The 19,721-nt window shown below is 37.8% G+C and overlaps 1 protein-coding gene across 2 annotated transcripts in view; it reads right to left on the bottom strand.

The window, feature by feature from the left end:
* The window catches only part of LOC574835 (polypeptide N-acetylgalactosaminyltransferase 13), a 99,999-nt gene that overhangs the window by 44,926 nt on the left and 35,352 nt on the right, over positions 1–19,721 (bottom strand). For both annotated transcript variants that reach the window (XM_030992100.1, XM_030992109.1), the window contains exons 4-5: positions 18,750–18,922; positions 16,643–16,850 (exon numbers count right to left, since the gene is read on the bottom strand). In XM_030992100.1, the coding sequence (XP_030847960.1) occupies positions 16,643–16,850; positions 18,750–18,922 (381 nt within the window). The remainder of the gene's footprint in view (positions 1–16,642; positions 16,851–18,749; positions 18,923–19,721) is intronic.

Raw genomic sequence — 19,721 nt, 5'->3', positions numbered from 1 at the left:
GCGCCACTGTCAATCAATCTTGAAATGATTGGAAGTTTGATCATACAGTGAATAAGAATTTTCAAAGTAATATAATCATTGTGTGGTGTATAAATAGAAAAAAATGTGTGTTTCCTCGTTTTCTCCATTCGCTGCTTTTCTTTCAATCCTTTTGCAAACACGCACTTACCAAAATAGCCATAATCATTTACATATTGAATTTACAAGTGCTTCAAAATGTGCTGTATGGGGGAGTGATTTGCTGTCCAAGCCAACTCAAATTCATTTTGCTAAATAGCACTTAAAGGCATTGTTTAACAATGATTCCAGTTTTACGAATCTGAGATACATGGCCCTACATATTATCAGTGTCTGTGATATGGTGAAATATTGAAGCCCTAAATAAATTTTGCTTCAAAATGATCATGAAGTGCTTTAAAAAAGTAAAAATCTTTGTTTTACCATACTCATATTCCCCAATAGACTGTACTTGTTACTTGGGAACCAGTTTTTGAAATTTTGAATTCTATTCAAAAATATCATGATAATCAAACATGTGATTGGTCTGTAAAAGTCAGGGATTCATTTCTGACCTAAAGGTTTATAATTATGATTGCAGCATGAGCTAAATCCAGGATTTTGTTTAGAATCAGAGGCAAAGTTACTGAATACATTTTTTCTAGCTTAGGTTGTGTACACATTTTCACATGAGTTTTGACCTTTCAAAGAGAATATTTGGTGGATGCCGATTAAGAAGGTATTTCACAAGATCTTTACATGATCGATAAATGTGAATGCGGCTTTGGAGGGCAACTCATTTCTACTGCCTATTGCTTCATTACACATATTCACGTTTTCCCATCAGAGAGCGTGTCTTATTTGAACAAAAGGCAGTTGGGAGCATGCTAAAATGTCAATGCCATCGACAGAAGAGTATAGGCTAACAAACACAATGATGTATCGTCTGTTAAGAGCAAGATGGATGTTAGCTCTGTGTGTTACAGCCTACTTACAGGATATATGGTAAAGAAGACCTTCTGCCTCTCAGCAAATAATACACAAAGAAATTATCTCATTTTTATAGAGAACATGAAGTTACAGGAACAGTGATAGATTCAAGCCGGCACACTGTTAACTGAGAGTTTGTGTCAGTCATATGAGGGTTACCTGAATCTAAATTTCTTTCTCCTACAGATCTCACATTTCTATGAAATCAAATGACAACAAAATTTGAGAAATTCTGGGCCCTTTATTATAAAGAATTGTGACTGACCCAAATCAATTGCAAGACCTCCAATCAATCGCAGGTCCCTTTCTCTTGTGTACACAGTTGTGATTGATATCAATCGCAAATAAGTTGCAATTAATATCAACTCTTTATAAGACTTGACCCTGGTGTCTTTAACATACTATTTGAATGATTCAAGACATTCATCTCCAAAACTGCATTCACAGAAGTGGCAAAATTCTGAAACTACTGTTTAGTGATCTGAGTACATGAAATCCTGCTTCTACATCGTGTGGGTGATATGTCTTCTTTATACTCCCCTTTTATTTGAATTCTATCCAGATACTTGCAATTTTGAAGAACATGTTTTGTCAGGGTGAAGTTTTGACGCAAAATACAGTGAATTCCTCGACACATTTTACTTCAATCTTTACTCTACAGCTTTCCATACATATTTCCACTTCTGATACACAATAAAACATCAATTTTGACACAACACAATACAATATCATCAAGTCAGCTTTTGATCCCCTTGAGAGAGTTGTGAGAAAAGTTGAAGCATTTATTGTCAACATCATTCTCTCAGATTGTGCATGATGACTATTAAAGTTTTCCATTTTGGTTTGTCGATTTCTATTTTAAGCTCAGCCATATATGGACATAAATGGGACTCTTCTCCCTCTAATTTCATTTTCAATAAAAAAAACAATTTCCAAGGTTAATACAGTGCATTTAATGCCCATGGATGTTTCCTTATATTTACTTAGGATCTCTGAAGAGAACATCTATGGTGAAACAATCATTTTCTCATTTTCAAATCTTATACCACACCATTTCTAAACAAATATAAAATTATCCTTTATTGGTTTCTGCTTCAGCCACCACTCAGTTGGCAATTTACATGGAGATGTACATTGGTGTTATTTTAGTCTTTCTAAAGCTTCTTCTGAATCTATTTCTTTATATACAAATTTGTCTTTTCTTTAGATACACATTTCCTGCTCTCACGCTCACTATCTCTCTCTCTCTCTCTCCTTCTTTCTCTGACTCTCTCTCTCTCTCTCTCTCTCTCCTCTCTCTCTCTCTCTCTCTCTCTGGCTCTTTCTCTTTCTTCTCTGTCCGTCTCACATTTCTTACATTTCTCTTTTTTTCTGCAAACGTTTCTCTATGAAGTAAGAACATTTTAATCTCTGACTCTCTCTCTCTCTCTCTCTCCTACTTTCTCTGACTCTCTTTCCCTCTCCTAATTTTTCTCAACTCTCTCTCTCTCTCTCTTTTATCTGTGCCAAGTGTGCATTTCTTTAGGAAATCATTCAAGTATCATCATCATCATCATCATCATCATCATCATCATCATCATCATCATCATCGTCGTCGTCGTCATCGTTGTCGTCATCATCATCATCATCACCATCATCACCATCATCATCTTCATCTCTCTCTCTCTCTCTATCCTCTTCCTCCACCCCTTTATCTCTCTTTCTCTCTCTACTCTACATTCTCTAGAACCTCTTCCTCTATCTCTCTCATTTTTGTTATTTCTTTTTATACTGTTGTATGTCATTTATTGCTACCATGAACTCTCTTTCTGACAATCATTTACTTCTATCAAAAACACTATTATGTCTCTGTCTCCTTCCCATCCCCCACCTTCTACTTCTTCCTCTCTCTCTTCTTCTTCTTTTCTCTCTTCTCCTCCTCTCTCTGTCAGCGTTTAATATTCTGTGACCTTTCAATCACCTGACAAATTCTGTGTAAATTTGTTTTGTCAATTTTTCTACCCCAATCTATCTTTTGTGTAGTTAGTATCTGAACAATAATGCAAGACTCTTTTCATCATGTCCTTCCTTCGCTTGGCAGTATAAATGAAATATTGAAGAGCTCCCATGGGATTGGTACATTTCAATGCTCTAACCCCAACCACGTTTCACACTACATAAATGCCATTGCCAGGGCAGGCAGTGCAATATATCTCAATATGACGATCATGGTATATATATATGTACACAATCTTAGGTAGATATCGAACTATTCCCCAGGCTTGGAATTATCCAAATTTTAAGATGTGAGAGGGAGAGAATCACCATGGAAACAGGAAGACAAAAGCCTGGGTATATTATACACAGTCACTGAACCCTTGTTCACACACGCCAGAACTGCATAAAAAACTGCCATGGCAAAATATAAAAACGAGCATAGTCCATGTCACAAACGTATGTAATTTCATATATTTCATATTTGTTGTATGGTTGCATATATACAGTGTAACAACACACTATTAAAAATGAACACATAAAAACAAGCTTTGTAAATTGTCACTAAAAAAACATCAACATGCAGCTGGTTTCTCTGTCATTTATGAAAATATGTGCATGTGAATATATCATATTTCAAGGCACGATTTATAAACGAATCAAAGAATACACATTAGGGCACATACACATACATGTATATGGGACCTTTGTTGCATGCAGAGAGGCCCTATATTTCTACCCCCTCTTACCATTCAATCACACATTGTTAACAACAACAAAAACAAACACAAATTGAGGTGCTTTTCCTTTTAAGGTGGTTTACCTCTACGTGTGTGAACAAGGCAATTACGAGGTACTCCTCACCTTGACATAGGATGAATAAAGACACAATAGAGACGCAACGCTCTCTAATATCCCTGGTTGTCAAGGTACTTGTAGAGTGCTATACAGACTAGTCAAATGATTGAATTGTGAAGAAGATAAAATGGCAGCCACTGGAAAAGGTTGATTATGTAGCTTATAAGAATTGGTGTATAGTGTGAGGTTTTTTAATCATCAAAATGATAAGAAATTGACTCAGGTTTGCTGAAATTCACATGCACTACACATAGCAATCTGTAGATGGGACTACAGATACATGCGGCATGAAGTCTGGACTTATTTTTTTAGCCATTTCTTGTTATGTTTCGAACGTGACGTCATTTAAAGAGCTATTATATTCGGGGGACTTTTCTAATGTGATATTCTTCCAAATTGTCCTAAAAAGTGAGATGGCTCACATATTATTTATTATTTTTAATCAAACTCAACATTCTTGTAAAATATGACAACAAGGCCGATAACAACTGTATAATGTGGGCTGCTCTTTGGTCAAAAGTAACCAATTAGATACGCTGAAATAATCATCAGCTGCGAGCTGAATGGCAATAATCACACAAACTGTATCTTGAAATCAAACTACCGGTAAGGCAATTTTAACAGCCTTGTGTATCACCTATTGAAATGTGTGAATAACACATTAGAATATTACGTAATCCAAATGTAAATTATTCTGTGATGGAAAGCCAGAATGGCAAAAAACACAACCAAAAAGATTTTCCTGGAATGAAGCTAAGGGCAATTTCAGCATCCTTTGCATTTCACATTCTGAAAGTTTTGGAACAATACAACATGGTGTTTCATAATTTAAATGTAATATCTCCGGCAGCTAGATGGGGAGTAACCCAATCCCAGTGATTCTATTGATATCAACTTAAAGGTGATAGTCTCAACAGCTTTGCGTATCATCCCATAATTATCAATGTGTCTGAAAATTAGATGGCAAAGATAAGATTACTTATTTTCATCCAAGCAATACATCTTAATAAGCATATTGTCTAATGGATGACCAGTGCTCAAGCAATCTTTGTGTTGACCACGTACATTTTCATCCAAGACGTCCCTTAGAGGGCAATGTCTACCACTCGGCCAATCTGCATCTTCTCACTTTCCGCCGATTCCCCCGGGGCGGCGAGGAAATGTGTTCCTCTGAAGGATGTAAAGGAAACAGACAAACACACGAGAGGACGAAAGAAGGACCTTGTTTTCCTTCCATCAATATATTCTAAAAACTACCCTCAGAGCGTCTACTCCACGCTGTGCTCGACAGTGGTTGAGAGGAGGACCAGGAGAGGGGGGATGTGGCCATGTGTTCACACTGCCATAAATCATTGTATGGCTACACATGAATCATATATATAACTCCATGATAAGTTATCATCTTTTGCCTAGTCTGAACATCGTATAGAGAAATGTCATGCCACGAAGCATTGTATAACGGAACATGTTTGAGCATCGTTTCGATCAAAAACTTGATAAAGAATCAGTGTCCTGCTTTGGTCTGAACATCATATCATGCAAAAATCATGTTTAAAAATAGGCGCGGCTTATCATGAGAGCTCACTGATGATTGGCCAGCTGTCATGTTAAAATGACCTCTATAAAATGAGTTGCGTTCTAAAACTTTTCTGTTATATAATGTTTTGTCTAGTCTGTATGCTCCTTTTGCTAAATATTGATTCTTCATACTTCATATTTTTGCTTGAGTCTGAACAGGGTATAAGGTGCTGCTTGTTTGAGAGCTTTAGATGGAAGAGGATGGAGAGAAATTATACATGATGGCCTTGGTGTTCTCTTGATGATTTTCTGGTGAACATTCAAAGAATGAATGACTCTAGGCTTACAAAGGGGGAAGGGGTCAGAGGTTGCATAACACTAGAAGCAGGGAGGGGGGGGGGAGGGGGTGATGGTTGATGGCCGATGTCTGAGTGTTACATATAAAGTTGAACACTGGTCTGACAATTACATTGGGGAAGAACCGGAAGAAAGGGGAAGCAATTAGGACAGGTTGGTTATATGATATAATTGGTGCATAATGTGAGGTATCTGAACCATAAAAATAATAAGAATTCATTCAATTTTGCTTAAAGTTGCAGACAATGCACATAGAAATGTGTACATAGGACTACACACACATGTAGCATGAAAGTTTGGTAACCCCAAATCATTCAGCTATAGGTTGTTGTATTTTAAATACGAGGGCATTTGAAGGGCATTTGAAGGGCAATGCTGCTTATAAATCAGGGACAATGTTCTACTAAACTGACAAACAATAAGGATGCTCATGAATTATTTGTCACCTTCCCTGTAACTCAGCCTTCTCTTTAAATGATGCAAAGCTTTCTAGATTAAAAAGGGAAAGGAGAATGAGGATAGGATTTGGAAATTTACATCAAAGTACCTTCACAAGGAAGATGAAATGATGAGAAATGATGAGGAAAGAAGGAAGATAACAAAATAGATGGATGATATCTTTTGAACTGAACAGACCAAGCTTGTGCATGAAGCATATTGAACAAATATTTGACTTTTTTCCTGCAAGAAGAGACATGATCTTAATTTGAATGTTTCCTGTGGGCAGTAGACCCTTCATCCGGTACTGGGGTTAGGGTAGGGGCAGGCTGAAGCCGGAAGCAAGCAGTGGAGATCCGGTACTGGGGTTAGGGTAGGGGCAGGCTGCAGCCGGAAGCGAGAAGTGGAGACGACATGTGACGGAAAAGGTGAATGTATGCACAAAATCCCACCAACATCGGGAGACCAAATCCAGACTGACCACAGATTTTAAAAACAAAACTTTACATTAAAAAGAGAGAAAGAGTCACAAGAACGAGGGAGAGCAAGAGATATGTATGATAGAAGCAAAACACAGAGAGAGAGAGAGAGAGAGAGAGAGAGATGGGGGGGGGGAGATGGATGGGATAAGTGTTGTACAGATTGACAAAAAGGGATACAAATTGAGGGTAAAGATTAAGAGAGAGAAGATCAAAAAGCAAAAGGCAATATCCTTCAAGAAACAAAATGGAATTTTCATACTGAGTCCCATGGACAGTAAGTGATAATGAGAATAAGAGCAGAAAGAGAGAAGAGAGAAAGAAAAAAGAAAAAAAAAAAAGAAAAAAAGAAAAGAAGGAGAAAATAATGTAAATATCTGATGTCTTAACAAAAAAAATGTCTGAACAAAAAAACAATCATTTTTTTTGTCAGTGAAGGAGGAAAAATCAAACAAATTGATCCCGACAAAAAAAAAAAACATTTTACAAGAAAATAATATTTCTCTTGATACAATGTATTATTCTGATTGATACAGTCTGTGTAACAATCAGATCTATGAGTAATGCATTCCACAGCTTGGCAGAATAAACCTTGAAGAGTATGGTAGAGGCGACGGAAGAAGAGGGTTGAAAGTGCTTCAACAGAAAGGTTGACGATAAAGTAGGCCACATATGAAGGAACAGAGTAAGAAAGTTTTGCAGGTACTTCAGGGCCCTTTTTAGTAAAAAAAGTCCTCTAATCGATCGCAAGTTTTCAATCCCCTATCTCTTATGTACATAGTTACGATTAATATCAATCGCAGATAAGTTGCAATCAATCGCAACTCTTTATAAGACGGGGCCCTGGGGAATATTAATAAATAAATGCATGGTTATAAATCATCCAAGAGTTCTCTGCAAAAGCCAGGAGCTGTCTATGAAAACAGATTTTAAAACATGACAAAAAATTGTACTAGCACCCATCTACAGAACACCAACTAAGTTCATTCACACCTGGAGAAATGAAAACAGATAGCATGTGTCCATAATTTATTCATTCCAAATCCTGTTAGATCTGTATTAACAACTGCACCACGCAGCAGGGTCCCCTTTTGTTTAGTCGTTCCAAACATAAATATTTAAAATGTGACCATGATTCGTCTTCGCGCCCTTCTGGCCAAGCAGACAACCAAGTTCACACACATGGACGAATGAATAGAGACAGAGTGTGTCTACAATTTGTTTAGCTCCATTCTCGTTATATCTGTCACCTCCACGCTACGCACCAATCAAGGGAACGTTAATGAGCTGCTACAAGCTCGTTTCTTGCTCGGCTGCATGCGGCATGGCGGTAATGAGAAAACCTACTGAGGTGTGATATCCATGTGGATGCAATGTCTACTGTCTCTCTGGCCCGAGTGGTGATTCATATCTTCCCCATGTTGCTTCTCATCATCTTTCAGAAAAAAAAGGAAGCATTTGGGGATTGATTCTGCAGCCTGCCCAAATCCCCAAGGCTTTTGAGGCTAGAATCGAAGATGATTTGCATTGCTTTCTCAAATGCATTAGCCTGAAGTTGCATGAACATCCAAGTGTCATATTTTCAATTAGGATGTCCGCTGAAAGTCAACTTCAAAAGTATTGTTTTCTACTAATTAGAGGCATCCAATTTGTTACAAAATTACAATTGCAGAGAATCTTGATTCCAATGATGTACTAAAGAAACGGAAAGCAAGCCAGAAAATGCAAGTTTTGAACATTATGAGAGATGAAAGACAACTAGTAGCCCCCCCCCCCCCCCCCCTCTCTCTCTCTTTCTTTCTCATCCTCTCTTATACTTGATATGGACTTTGTTCCCCAATTTAACAAAAATCAACAATAATGCCAGGAGGATCCTGAATAGTTGAGAAAATAGTGGAATATTAAATAGTTACCTCTTTCCATAAATATGACGATGAATGGAATAATAAATGTATTTCATATGCTTAAACATGTATGTCTATGATGCACATTCAAGGTGTTAAAAGAAACATCCAGAATTACATTTAGGTGTACAGTTGAAATGTTTGATGAAAATTGAACTGTGCTATCTACTTTAGATATGAATACACATTCCACCCCCTCCCTCTCTCTCCCTCTCTCTCTCTCCCTCTCCCTCCCTAATCTCATCCCCTCTATTTTGTTCGTCTCTACTCTCTCTCTCTCTCCTCTTTCTTTCTCTAACCCTGTCCCTGTATACATAGTATTTAATCAAAATTGTCCTGAAGGTTTTATAATACACAATTGTCCTTCTTCTTTTTACCCTCCTCCTCCTCCTTCTTTCCTTCCTTTCTTCTTTTCTTCATTTCTTCATTTTCTTCTCTTCTTCTTCACCTTTTCTAAACATGAACAGAAACTCAGAACATGTTCTTTAACAAGGCCACTCATGAAGAGTACATGAAAATCAGACAATGTCTGCCAAGAACTTTCTGGAAAAATCATGTTGTTGCATTCAATTAGTAGCGTGTAAAATTGCTTTGAATGGGCAATGTGAGAAGTCTGTTGCAGTGTGGGACTTACTTGAAATTCAATGAGCATGCTTCTATTGATTTACTATGGATTTTCTAGGGAAAAGTGGAGTCTTTTTCTACGATAGTTAAGTGCTCACGGCAGCTTTGAAGCAAACTTGAAGTTGTATGCAATAGGCAGTGTGTGTCAAGCTCCTACATGTAGGTGCTTGTAAAGCGGCAAGTGTGTGGGGGGAGGGGGGGAGGGGGGAGACTGATGAAGTAAAAGGAATATCTTCTACCCTTCAAAGGAGCTTTCTAGGAATTTTCTGACAAAATTAGAGTCTTACAGGGGCATTTTAATCACTAAACTCTATACTACAGTAGGTGTAATGGGCTCGATCACTCGCGACAGGCCGATTGGCCAAAGAGGCATGACGCCAGCGGTAGAACGTCAGCCACCATTTTATTTTTTCTCAAAACAAACAAACATTCCCCAAATAAATTATTTTCAAGTTTTATGAATGATATTTGCTTAAGTTGAAAATAAGGAAACCTCATACAAATTACACAATGCCATTATATTCCACAAATTTTGCAAAGAAACATGAAATACTCTTTTCTTATTATCCCCTTGGCAACTACATGTACAGGTATACAAAATCGTCTTATGCATTTATTGTGCAATTCTATTCTCTACAGTTCAGGTTCACTCCAGAAATATCAGATTGAAAAGCACTGTTCTTTGAAATGCAATGTAACTGAGTACAAAATTGTCTCCTAGTGCTTTATTGGAAAGTCCATGTAAAATTGTGGTTGATGGGCTAGTTAATTTGAAATTGATCTCTCTTCTCTCTGTGCAACTAGTCTTTGTGTTTATGACAACAATTTGCATATTATGTTGGTGCATTATTTCTCCCAACATTCCACAGTTTTGTATGATTGTTCAATACCATATTGTACTTCCCATAGAAATCATGTCTGGATAACATAATATGTCATCTTCATGCTCAATAGGGGACGTGCAAGGCTAATGAATTTGCCTTAAGTTGCTTTTTCAAAAGTAGATGGGATCATGGGATCAAAATATAAATGCAGTTAAGTTTATAATTCAATTTTTTTGTCTTTGTCAAATGTATGAATTACTATTAAGATTTGTTTATTACAAATGTAACTATTTTTTGTATACATTTTACATTGTATTTGTTATTATGTATTGTATTTTGTTGGAAATGAAAAAATAAAAATGAAATGAACTAAAAATGAAAATGTTATATTTATCGTTCTCTAGTCTGAAGGGTTTTCTTTTTTCTTCCCCTACCCTTATTTTATTTTTTTTATTTTATTTTTTTATTTTTTTATTTTATTTTTTTTTTTGGGGGGGGGGGGATCTGGTTTCAAGAGGCAATGTGAACAGATTTATAGATTATACTTTGAGGGGCAGTGTGAAACATCTTGTATTCTTCCCATATGCAGAATTAATTGTATCCTTTGATGGATGCGTGATTTCCATTAGAAGACAGGACATAGAAACGTCAGGTGAATCGATTCAGTTGAGGGGCACTTCAAATTCATATTCTAGGATATTTGTGGGTAGAAAATCAATGCATATTTCAAATGAGGTGGCTTTCTGGCAACTTCAATACAAGTCATGCATGAATTTCAAATCTGAAACTTACAGCAGTGAACCGGTATAGGTAATGGTCATTTCTAGCTTATAATTTATCTACTTAAAAGTACATGTAGGTGCATCTATTTAAAATAAATCACATTTCATCAGGTGCAGCCAGGGTTTGAGGAGAAGGGCAATTTCCATATGGTGATGGTGATGGTGAGGGGGAGGGGGAGGGGGGGGGGAGAAGTTTTGGAGCTCTCTCTTGCTATTTTGGTAGCAATCCCCTGCAAAAGTTATGGCCTTAAAATGCCCTGGTATGTCAAAATTTGGGTTGAGTTTTGAGGCTGCATGTGTGTGTGTAGTCCCAAATACCAATATCTGTGTAAGCAGTGCCTTTTGTTGTACATGTCTGTGATTTTAAGAAAGATCAAGTCATTGCGTTATGATTCTAAATCATAGTATATAGTCAAGCTATAGCAACTTTGTCATGACCAGTACTAATAAATGCATTATAAATGTTGTCTACAGCCTCAATAGTTCTGACCATAGGTGTACATGTACATGTAGTTGTGGTGGTTATTTTACCTGACTGCTAAGAAAGCATAAATGCTTGTAAGTAAGCAACCTGACTTGGTTTTGAACCCGCGCCAACGGATTACGAGACCACTGCTCTACCAACTAAACTATTGCGTGTGCATGGTAAATTGTACTGTGTATGTCAATCTGTTAAGGCTTTCAGTACCGGTTAAATTAGTCTCCTGCAAATATCATTCAGACCTTGCGATACATCACTTGAGCCAGACTTGAAGCACTGGCAATGAGCAGGAGGAAAGCATCTCGCTTGCCCCATGTCCAATGCGATTTGGATCGCATCCTTTCAGCCAGGCACAAAGTGATCCAATTTACCCACTTTGTGCCGGCGCTGAAATTGAGTTAACTGCCCGTGCAATTGCTACTCAGCCGGCAAGGAGCTCCAATTACACACCTAGCGGGCCCAGTTTCCACTCGGAACGATTGGGGAGCCTGGTATCGCCCAAACGCACAGGTGAACTCGACTAACAAGTTTGTACAACCGGTTTAATGTGAAAGGATGACAAAACATGTGCAGTTGTGCAAAGAGAAAGCTACCCACAGTACACAACATGGTTTCTGGTCAAAAACAACATTTTCTTCAGAGTTTTTTCACTTTTGTTCTCTTCTCCATTTCATGATACAAAGTATTTCTTATAAGATTCTTCCCAAAATTGTAACTGCTGTTACAATATATGGTAACTACACATGAAATATGGTGAAAACAGAAAGAATCACAAAGTGAAGATGACTTTGACCCCAAAACAACAATTTTTCTCTGAGTACATTTTCTCTTTTCCCAACTGCACATATTTTGTCTCTCTCTCTCTCTCTCTCTTGTATTCTTCTACTTTCTGCATCTACATGTACATCTCATGTAAGGTATCTCTCATAAACCCTTTTTACATGTTACTGTGGCCTCTGCCATGTTTATTTGGAAACACTGTTTAGACACTCAAAACAAGAAATAAATCTTTAGAACATGGTATCTAGTCTGGAGCTGTCTTGCATGGCTTCAAATGAAGAAGTACCAAAACACTTGATCAGCTTTTAAAGGGAAAAATGTATACAATTTCTCAAACTTTCTACAAGAAATAGCCCAAATAAACACTGTAAAATGCTATGATTTCTCCTTCCTGTGGGTTGAAACCTTTGGACCCGAATTCACAAAGGAGGTTTGTCAACAAACCTTGGTTTTTGTACGTCATATGACGCGTTTTTACGCGTTTTTTTACAAACCTGGTTTGTAAAGAACAAAAGGAGGTTTGGCGAAACAAAAGGAGGTTTGTCGACAAACCTCCTCCTTTGTGAATTCGGGCCTTGGAGTGTGAACACGCCCACATCTAATCTTGTCTGCCCCAAAATGGGTTGGGAGATTTCTTGAGCAGGTTAATTATCTTCCTAGCCTTTATTAATTACTTCTGTGCATCTAAATTGAAAAATTTGAGGTGGAGAGAGAGAGAGAGGGAAAGAGAGAGAGAGAGAGAGAGGGGGGGGGGGGGAATGAAGGGAGACAGGAGAGTGGGATGAAGAGAAGGATGGGGAGAAGTAGAGGGATGGAGACTCTTGGAGAGATGAAGAGAAAGAGAGAGAGAAAGGGATATGTGGAGAGGGAGGGAGACAGAGGTGGAGGGAAGTAGGGAGGGAGAGAGAGAGAGAGAGAGAGATTGACATAAAGAGGAAGGGATAGAGAGATGGAGGGAGGAAGAAAGAGATAGGGAGGAAAGAGAGAGAGAGAGAGAGAGAGAGAGAGAGAGAGAGAGAGAGAGATGTAGGGAAAATGGAGAGAGAGATAAATGGAAGGGAGGAGATAGGGAGAGAGGGGGAGGGGAGAGAGAGCCGGGGATACACAGAGAGTGGGGTAAAGGAAGGGAAGGAGGAGAAATAGAGAGAGGGGGGAGACAAAGGAGATTTAGGAGAGAGAAAAGAGAGTGAGAGAGATACAGAAATGAAGGGAAAGAGAGGAGTGAGAGAGATACAGAGAGAAAGAAATACTAATATGCCCTAAATGAAGAGAAATAGGCCTATAATCAATAACCTAAATAAAAAGATTACTCTTAAATCAAAGGCCTCTTCAAATCTAAAATCCCAACATTTCTATCCAGATATATTTGGGGCCTGTGAAATAAGCATTGAGTAAGGGCTGTGATGATTTCTACTTTATAATTACCGGTAGGCAAGTCTCTCATTTCAGACTGGCAAACATAATTAATAGAGAGGTCTATTAAAGGAAACCAAAACCTTCATACTAAGTTACTTTTATTGTAAAGTTTAAAAGATTTAAATAAAATCAATGAAAATTTGAACAAAATCGGGCAAGGAATAAGGAAGTAAGAGCTTTTTGAAACGACTAGTCACTAGAGGGCGGTATTCAATTTGATGACATCATCTGTGAACAACTCTCCATGCCTTTTGTACAAAAAATGTCACCATTTTTTTGTTTTCTTCGTATTTATTTGTGTTCTTGATCAGACTTCATAACATGTGAAGTAGAATATCATTTTGCATTCTATATCTTGTTTTCGGGGGAGTACATTATCGCAATCACAAGAAAGAAGGAAAAACATGAAATTTGATGTACAAAAGGCATGGAGAGTTGTCCACAGATGATGTCATCAAATTGAATACCGCCCTCTATTGACTAGTCATTTCAAAAAGCTCTTACTTCCTTATTCCCTGCCCGATTTTGTTCAAATTTTCACTGATATTTTTCAAATATCTTAAACTTTACAATAAAAGTAATTTTACAGTATGAAGGTTTTGGTTTCCTTTAATGTTATAAATGGGAATACATATAGCTCTAGGAATCTCAAATTAAACTGTATTGATAGGGGAGGGGAGAGGGGACGATATGTAATATAGGTATACCTAATGGTGGTCTCTACACAGATGAGAATATCCAGTATGGATCATCTAATATCATGAGATAATTATTCTCTCAGCCCTGATTAGCAATTAGCCTTCAACAGTCAGATTTGCTCTTAATAAAATAGGTGTGGAGGACGGTATGCAAAAGGTCTGCCTACCCCGGTGTGTTTGTAAGAGATAGATAGAGAGTGAGAGAGAGAGAGAGAGAGAGAGAGAGGGGGGGGGAGATATATATATATATATATATATATATATATTGAGAGAGAGAGAGATGGAAAGAAAGTCTAAGTTCATTATGAGATATTTTGGAGCACTTTACCTATTTTTAGCAAATTGTGATGCAGGAGGAAATATAATGAAGTTGATGACCCTTTGTTACTAAAGCTATAACATTGTCATCATGATAAGGCCATACTCCAAACAATGAGGCATATGATACTTAAAATCTGTATCAAATTGTAATGAAATACTGTGGGTCTTTTCCCTCTCTTTCCACAAAAATTGCAAAGATATTATTACATCATTCTTTCAAAATGAACTTAATATCAGGGTAGACTTCCCCTTTATAGAAGGAGGCCTATGAATACTGTACATGAACATGTATACAATTATTCTAATACTCTAAAGACTATAAACAAAAATGCAAACAGAGTCTTTACATTAGTGATTAAAGTAATAATAGAAATCACTAAAATGCACATTAATTATCCCTACTAAAGTGTTTGCAATTTAATCTAAAACTGCTTTAAAATACACATATAGTTTAAACCATATCCCAATACCAGTACAAGTGAATTGTTGCTGGTTTCTTCTTTGTTTATTTGAAATATAAACAAATTGTGAACTTGAATCAGGAGATTTGCTCTTAAACCTCTGGAGAGGGTGATATCAGGTTTCATGTAAGAACCAAACAAACATGTTCTCGGATTTCACCACAAATTATGGCCTCGTGGTGCTCAACAACTTCACATAGTGTGGGATCAATATATTATACATACAGTGCATCCCAGAAAATTGAAAAGACACAAAAACAATCGGTATTTGTGAGAAAACTATGAGCTAAAAGATATTATCTTGCTTTTCATGACGTATGTAGTAGTAATATTCTTTCAAATGAAACAGTGATTCCATTAATCCATACATGTTTCACAGAGCAACATTGTTTTGAAAATGGCATGTCAAAATCGATTTGTGCCAGATTTTGGTAACACAGTGAAAACGTTAGTATCACATGCAAACATAATGTTTAGGGAAATGTAAGCCTTAAAAGATGATTACATGCATGCCAAATTTCCATAGTGTGCTAACATGCATCTAGATAAGCAGTTAGTAAAATAGGGGAAATACCCAGTTCCAGGATGACACAGGCATACAACCACAGGTTTCCCTTAAACAATAACTTTCAAGCACTAAAAAGATGTCATTTTTAAACTTGAAAATGGTGCCCATCCTGAGAGAAAAATTACATATTCTGATATTTCAATTCTGCTTTATGTGTCCATCGGGCCCTACTTTTCTCCATCATCAAAATGTATTATGCCTCTTACTTTGATTCCTGTGGATACTGTATATCACCCAACTGTCTGTTTCGTCCTTTTAAAAAGTTGCAGTTCTGAAAAGTACTAAAACCATGCATAAACATTTAATGTACAAATTTATATTGCCCTTTTCACCCTCACAATTGTCCTTAATTTTATAATGGCAATAACCTTGCACTCATTATCTAAAATAGCACATGAAAACAATCATCTCTATTGCCTTGAAAGTATAGGTTTCCTTCAGGTCATGTCACAAATGTATTTTTGAAAGCATGTGACTTCTAATTTACGAAGAGCAAAAAATCATATTTATACAGCTCATAGTTTGTTCATAATATTTGTTTATTTGGGGTTTTTGTTTTTTCTGGCACGCACTGTACATACTTCTGCTGTTATTTGATATAAAAGGTTTGGAGGGTGGGTTTTTCACAGTGTAAAATATGGATGAGGTATTTTTTCTTTCTATCCTTCTTTTTGGCATATTTTTTCTCTCCCCTCACAAATTAATGTTTTAAAATAGTTGCAACACAAAGCATTATTGGGGCACGAAGGTTGTCTTTAAAAACATCACTACAGGTGTAATTGGTATTCAGTTTCTTGCCCTCTTACAAAGAAAGGCCAACATTTGTGTTTAAAAATGTATGTCTCACTCGTTTCCCTGTCTAGGTATCTGTGTGTCTGTGTGTCTGTCTGTCTCAGCCCCCCCCCCCCCTTCTCTCTCTCTCTCTCTCCCTCCTCCTCTACTTTGCCTCTCTCTCTGTCTCTATCTGTCTCTCCCTCTCTCTCTCTCTCTCATTGCCAATCTGACTGACTCGTATTCTCTATTTCATCACAAGTGCTTAAACAATCAACAGCTTAAAAGGAGAAAAGACACTCAACTTTGCTAAATCTTTTTACCATTAATTCTTAAATAAACAACAATTAAAATCAATCTAAAATAATCACACCTTAAACAAAACCAAAGTTTCCACTTACTTGTCATCCTTTATCCTGGTCATGAGTGGTTCTAACCATCCCTCCGTGCATTCTATATGGGCGTCCAGAAATGTCAACACTTGACCCTTGGCTACCGACGCCCCTCTCAGCCGCGCCCTGATCAGACCACTCCTCGTTCCCATCCGCTCCACGTGGACGGGAACCTGTAACCTCTTGACATAATCATCTAGCTGTTGCCCAAGAAAATCTGTAGTTGAGAAGAGGAAATAGACAACATTGAGAAAAGTATTTCCTCTTTGTAGAATGTAGAGCATATAATAATAATGATAATCTGGATTTATATAGCGCTTGATAGGGAATACCGTCTCTATAAAGCGCTTTATAGATATTATTACCCAGGTCATCGGATTCATTCATGAACCATCTCCACTTGCCCTGGGGAGTATTCCTACTGCATGGTCACCGTGAGGGCATAGGCAATTAAATGAACAAACACAATTGCGTTTTTCAGCCTACAGGGCCCCAATTTCTCTCTTGGGTACTGAGTGGCAAATGTAGATTAATGCCTTGCCAAAGGGCATTAGTGCTGCGTCAGGGATCAAACCACAACCTTTGAATATAACAAACCATATCAAAAATCAAATCAAATCAATAAACAAGCACAGTTTTGTATTCCCATGCAGAGCTGCCAACTTCCAGAACAGAAATTAGCAATCACAAGGCTCAAAATCAGTAATTTGGGGGTATAAATCAGTAATTTCCTATGCGGCGCTATGAATCTATAAAAAAAAAAGGCACGCCAACACTGCACGGACGCATAGGCGCATGATTATCTGAAATTTGTGGTGATTTTACTCACACAAAGTTGTTAAATATTAACTTTCAGGTCATCACAAAACAGTTTTCAATGAAAAATGGCTTCTATTAAGAAAATACTTGATACTTTTCCGTCTCTGTTGGATGGCCGCCATACTTCACAGCACTCGCTACGATAAATCATATTTTTAAAATTAAAAAAAAAAATAAATATAAAAAAATAAATAAACAAATCATTTTTTTTAAATCTGTAATTGAGACAACATTCCGTAATGGTCGTTAATTTCAGTACCAATTACGGGAAATCCGTACTAGTTGGCAGATCTGCCCATGCGAGGAATTTGCCTGCATGCCTTTCAAGAACCATAATACCTACAGCATGCTTGTACTGCTTTCTGGTTAGATGTCTCTTGACATTTTCAGCAATTGATTATTCATGATATAAACCACCCTAAAGAGTCTAAAATGAGCTCTCATCAACCGCAAATAGTGAGTCCTTTCAAAACATCCATCATCCCACTCCTCAGCCTTGTACTTCCTTCACTTTCTTTCCCCATTCCCCTTTGATTCTTCCAACTTCCTTCTTCTTCTTCTGCTCATTTTATTGCACTATTCTGATTTGTTTTATTCTTCTCCTGCTAGTTCCCCTTGATCTAAAACTTCTTCTCCTCCTAACCCTTGCATTTTGTACTGGCAAATTAAAACTCTTGAATTTTATTTTATTTTGTATCCATTTCCATTGAATATAAAGAGAGGAAGACTGGGAGAGGGTGAGGTGGAGAGAGAGAGCAAGGAAACTTAATTAGACTATCTAAAAACACTAGAGAGAGAGAGAGAGAGAGAGAGGGGGAGAGAAAGAGAGAAACAGGGACAGAGTGAGAGAGAGACACACACACACACACACATACACACACAGAAAGAGAGAGAGAGAGAGCGAGAGAGAGAGAGAAACTTAAATAACAAGACTCTCCAACATGTACATGTACAGTATGGGGGAAAATGTTTGATCCATTGATTGCCACTTGGCTGTTTCACTTCTAACACAAGCTATCTGAACTCAAGTATCCTTCCAATGCTCCTACAATAGTCTCCTACAATAACCACAGGCCGCTCGAACACAAATCACTTACTAATGGGATAAGTTCCCTGATGGTTTCTAAAATAAATACATTCCATGATTGCCTAACAAGGTATGATACTCTCTCAATCTCTTTCTCTCTCTCCCACCCAAGGGAAATCTTCATCCTCCGCCCGGCTCCATTGGCCAACGTCACTCTTGAATGCTTTTTTCGGTGACGACTTGATAGCCCGACTCAAGTTTCTTACGCACCTCTTTCGCTGGCGTCGTCAACAAGTATTATCTCGGTGAGGAGTTCCCTCGGCGAGCGGTTGATGATACTGTGGATGCTCCGTAATAGGGTGCTCCACGCTTCGTTGTGAAAGACGATGACGATGCTGGTACTGGGTAGCTCTGAGACGGGAGGGTAGCTCTTTCGCTTACACCTACACAATCAAAAGAAAAGAGGGAAGAAAAGGGGGAAAGTTCAGTATGGATAGATACAATGTGCCTCTTGGACTTTCTTAAAGAAGTACCTCCATGCATGCATACATGTATATATGTCATACCAGCAAGATAGAATACATCTCTACAACAGACAGGGCAAACAATTGTTATCTTAAATGGCAAATATTTGATCGGTTGTTGGTTAGTTTGGCAGCGGCAGAACCAGGATTCTCTGCCGCAGGGGGGGGGGGGGGGCGCAGAAGAGCCCCCAAAATGGTCATTAACATTTGGTGTGCAGTTTTGGCTACAAAATTCTCTGACAAAAACAAAAAAAAAAGTAATCAGGGCATGATTCTCCTTTCCTCCCTCCCTTTACCCCCCCCCCCTTTTTTTTGGGGGGGGGGGAGAGGGGAGGAGGAATGTTCCCTTGGACACCTTGAATCCGCCACTAGTTTACAGTCAGTCTGGCAGTGTGACAGGGTATTAAAATTGAAATAATATAGTGTTCTGTGTGGTTAAAAGCAGCATTTTGATATTCCATGTAGTGTAGCCATTGGAGAAGGAGGATGAAGTCTCCTTCAATAACCAATATTCCACTTGAACTTTTCAGCACGAAAATGGGGTGAGACTCCTCTGTTCTGACTATGTAATGAGATACCTATCTGATTTCCTATGGCCGGCCTACTGGAGGAGTGCATACGCTGTACATGTACAAGAATCTTACAGCCTTGTTCCCCTACGGATAAGTATGACGCCGTAAAACAACTGCCTTTAAAAAAAACTTGCAGCAAAGGTGTA

Source organism: Strongylocentrotus purpuratus, unplaced genomic scaffold (assembly GCF_000002235.5).
Source record: "Strongylocentrotus purpuratus isolate Spur 01 unplaced genomic scaffold, Spur_5.0 spur5_contig_846, whole genome shotgun sequence".
NCBI lineage: Eukaryota > Metazoa > Echinodermata > Echinoidea > Camarodonta > Strongylocentrotidae > Strongylocentrotus > Strongylocentrotus purpuratus.
This window is presented reverse-complemented; position numbering and strand designations above follow the sequence as displayed.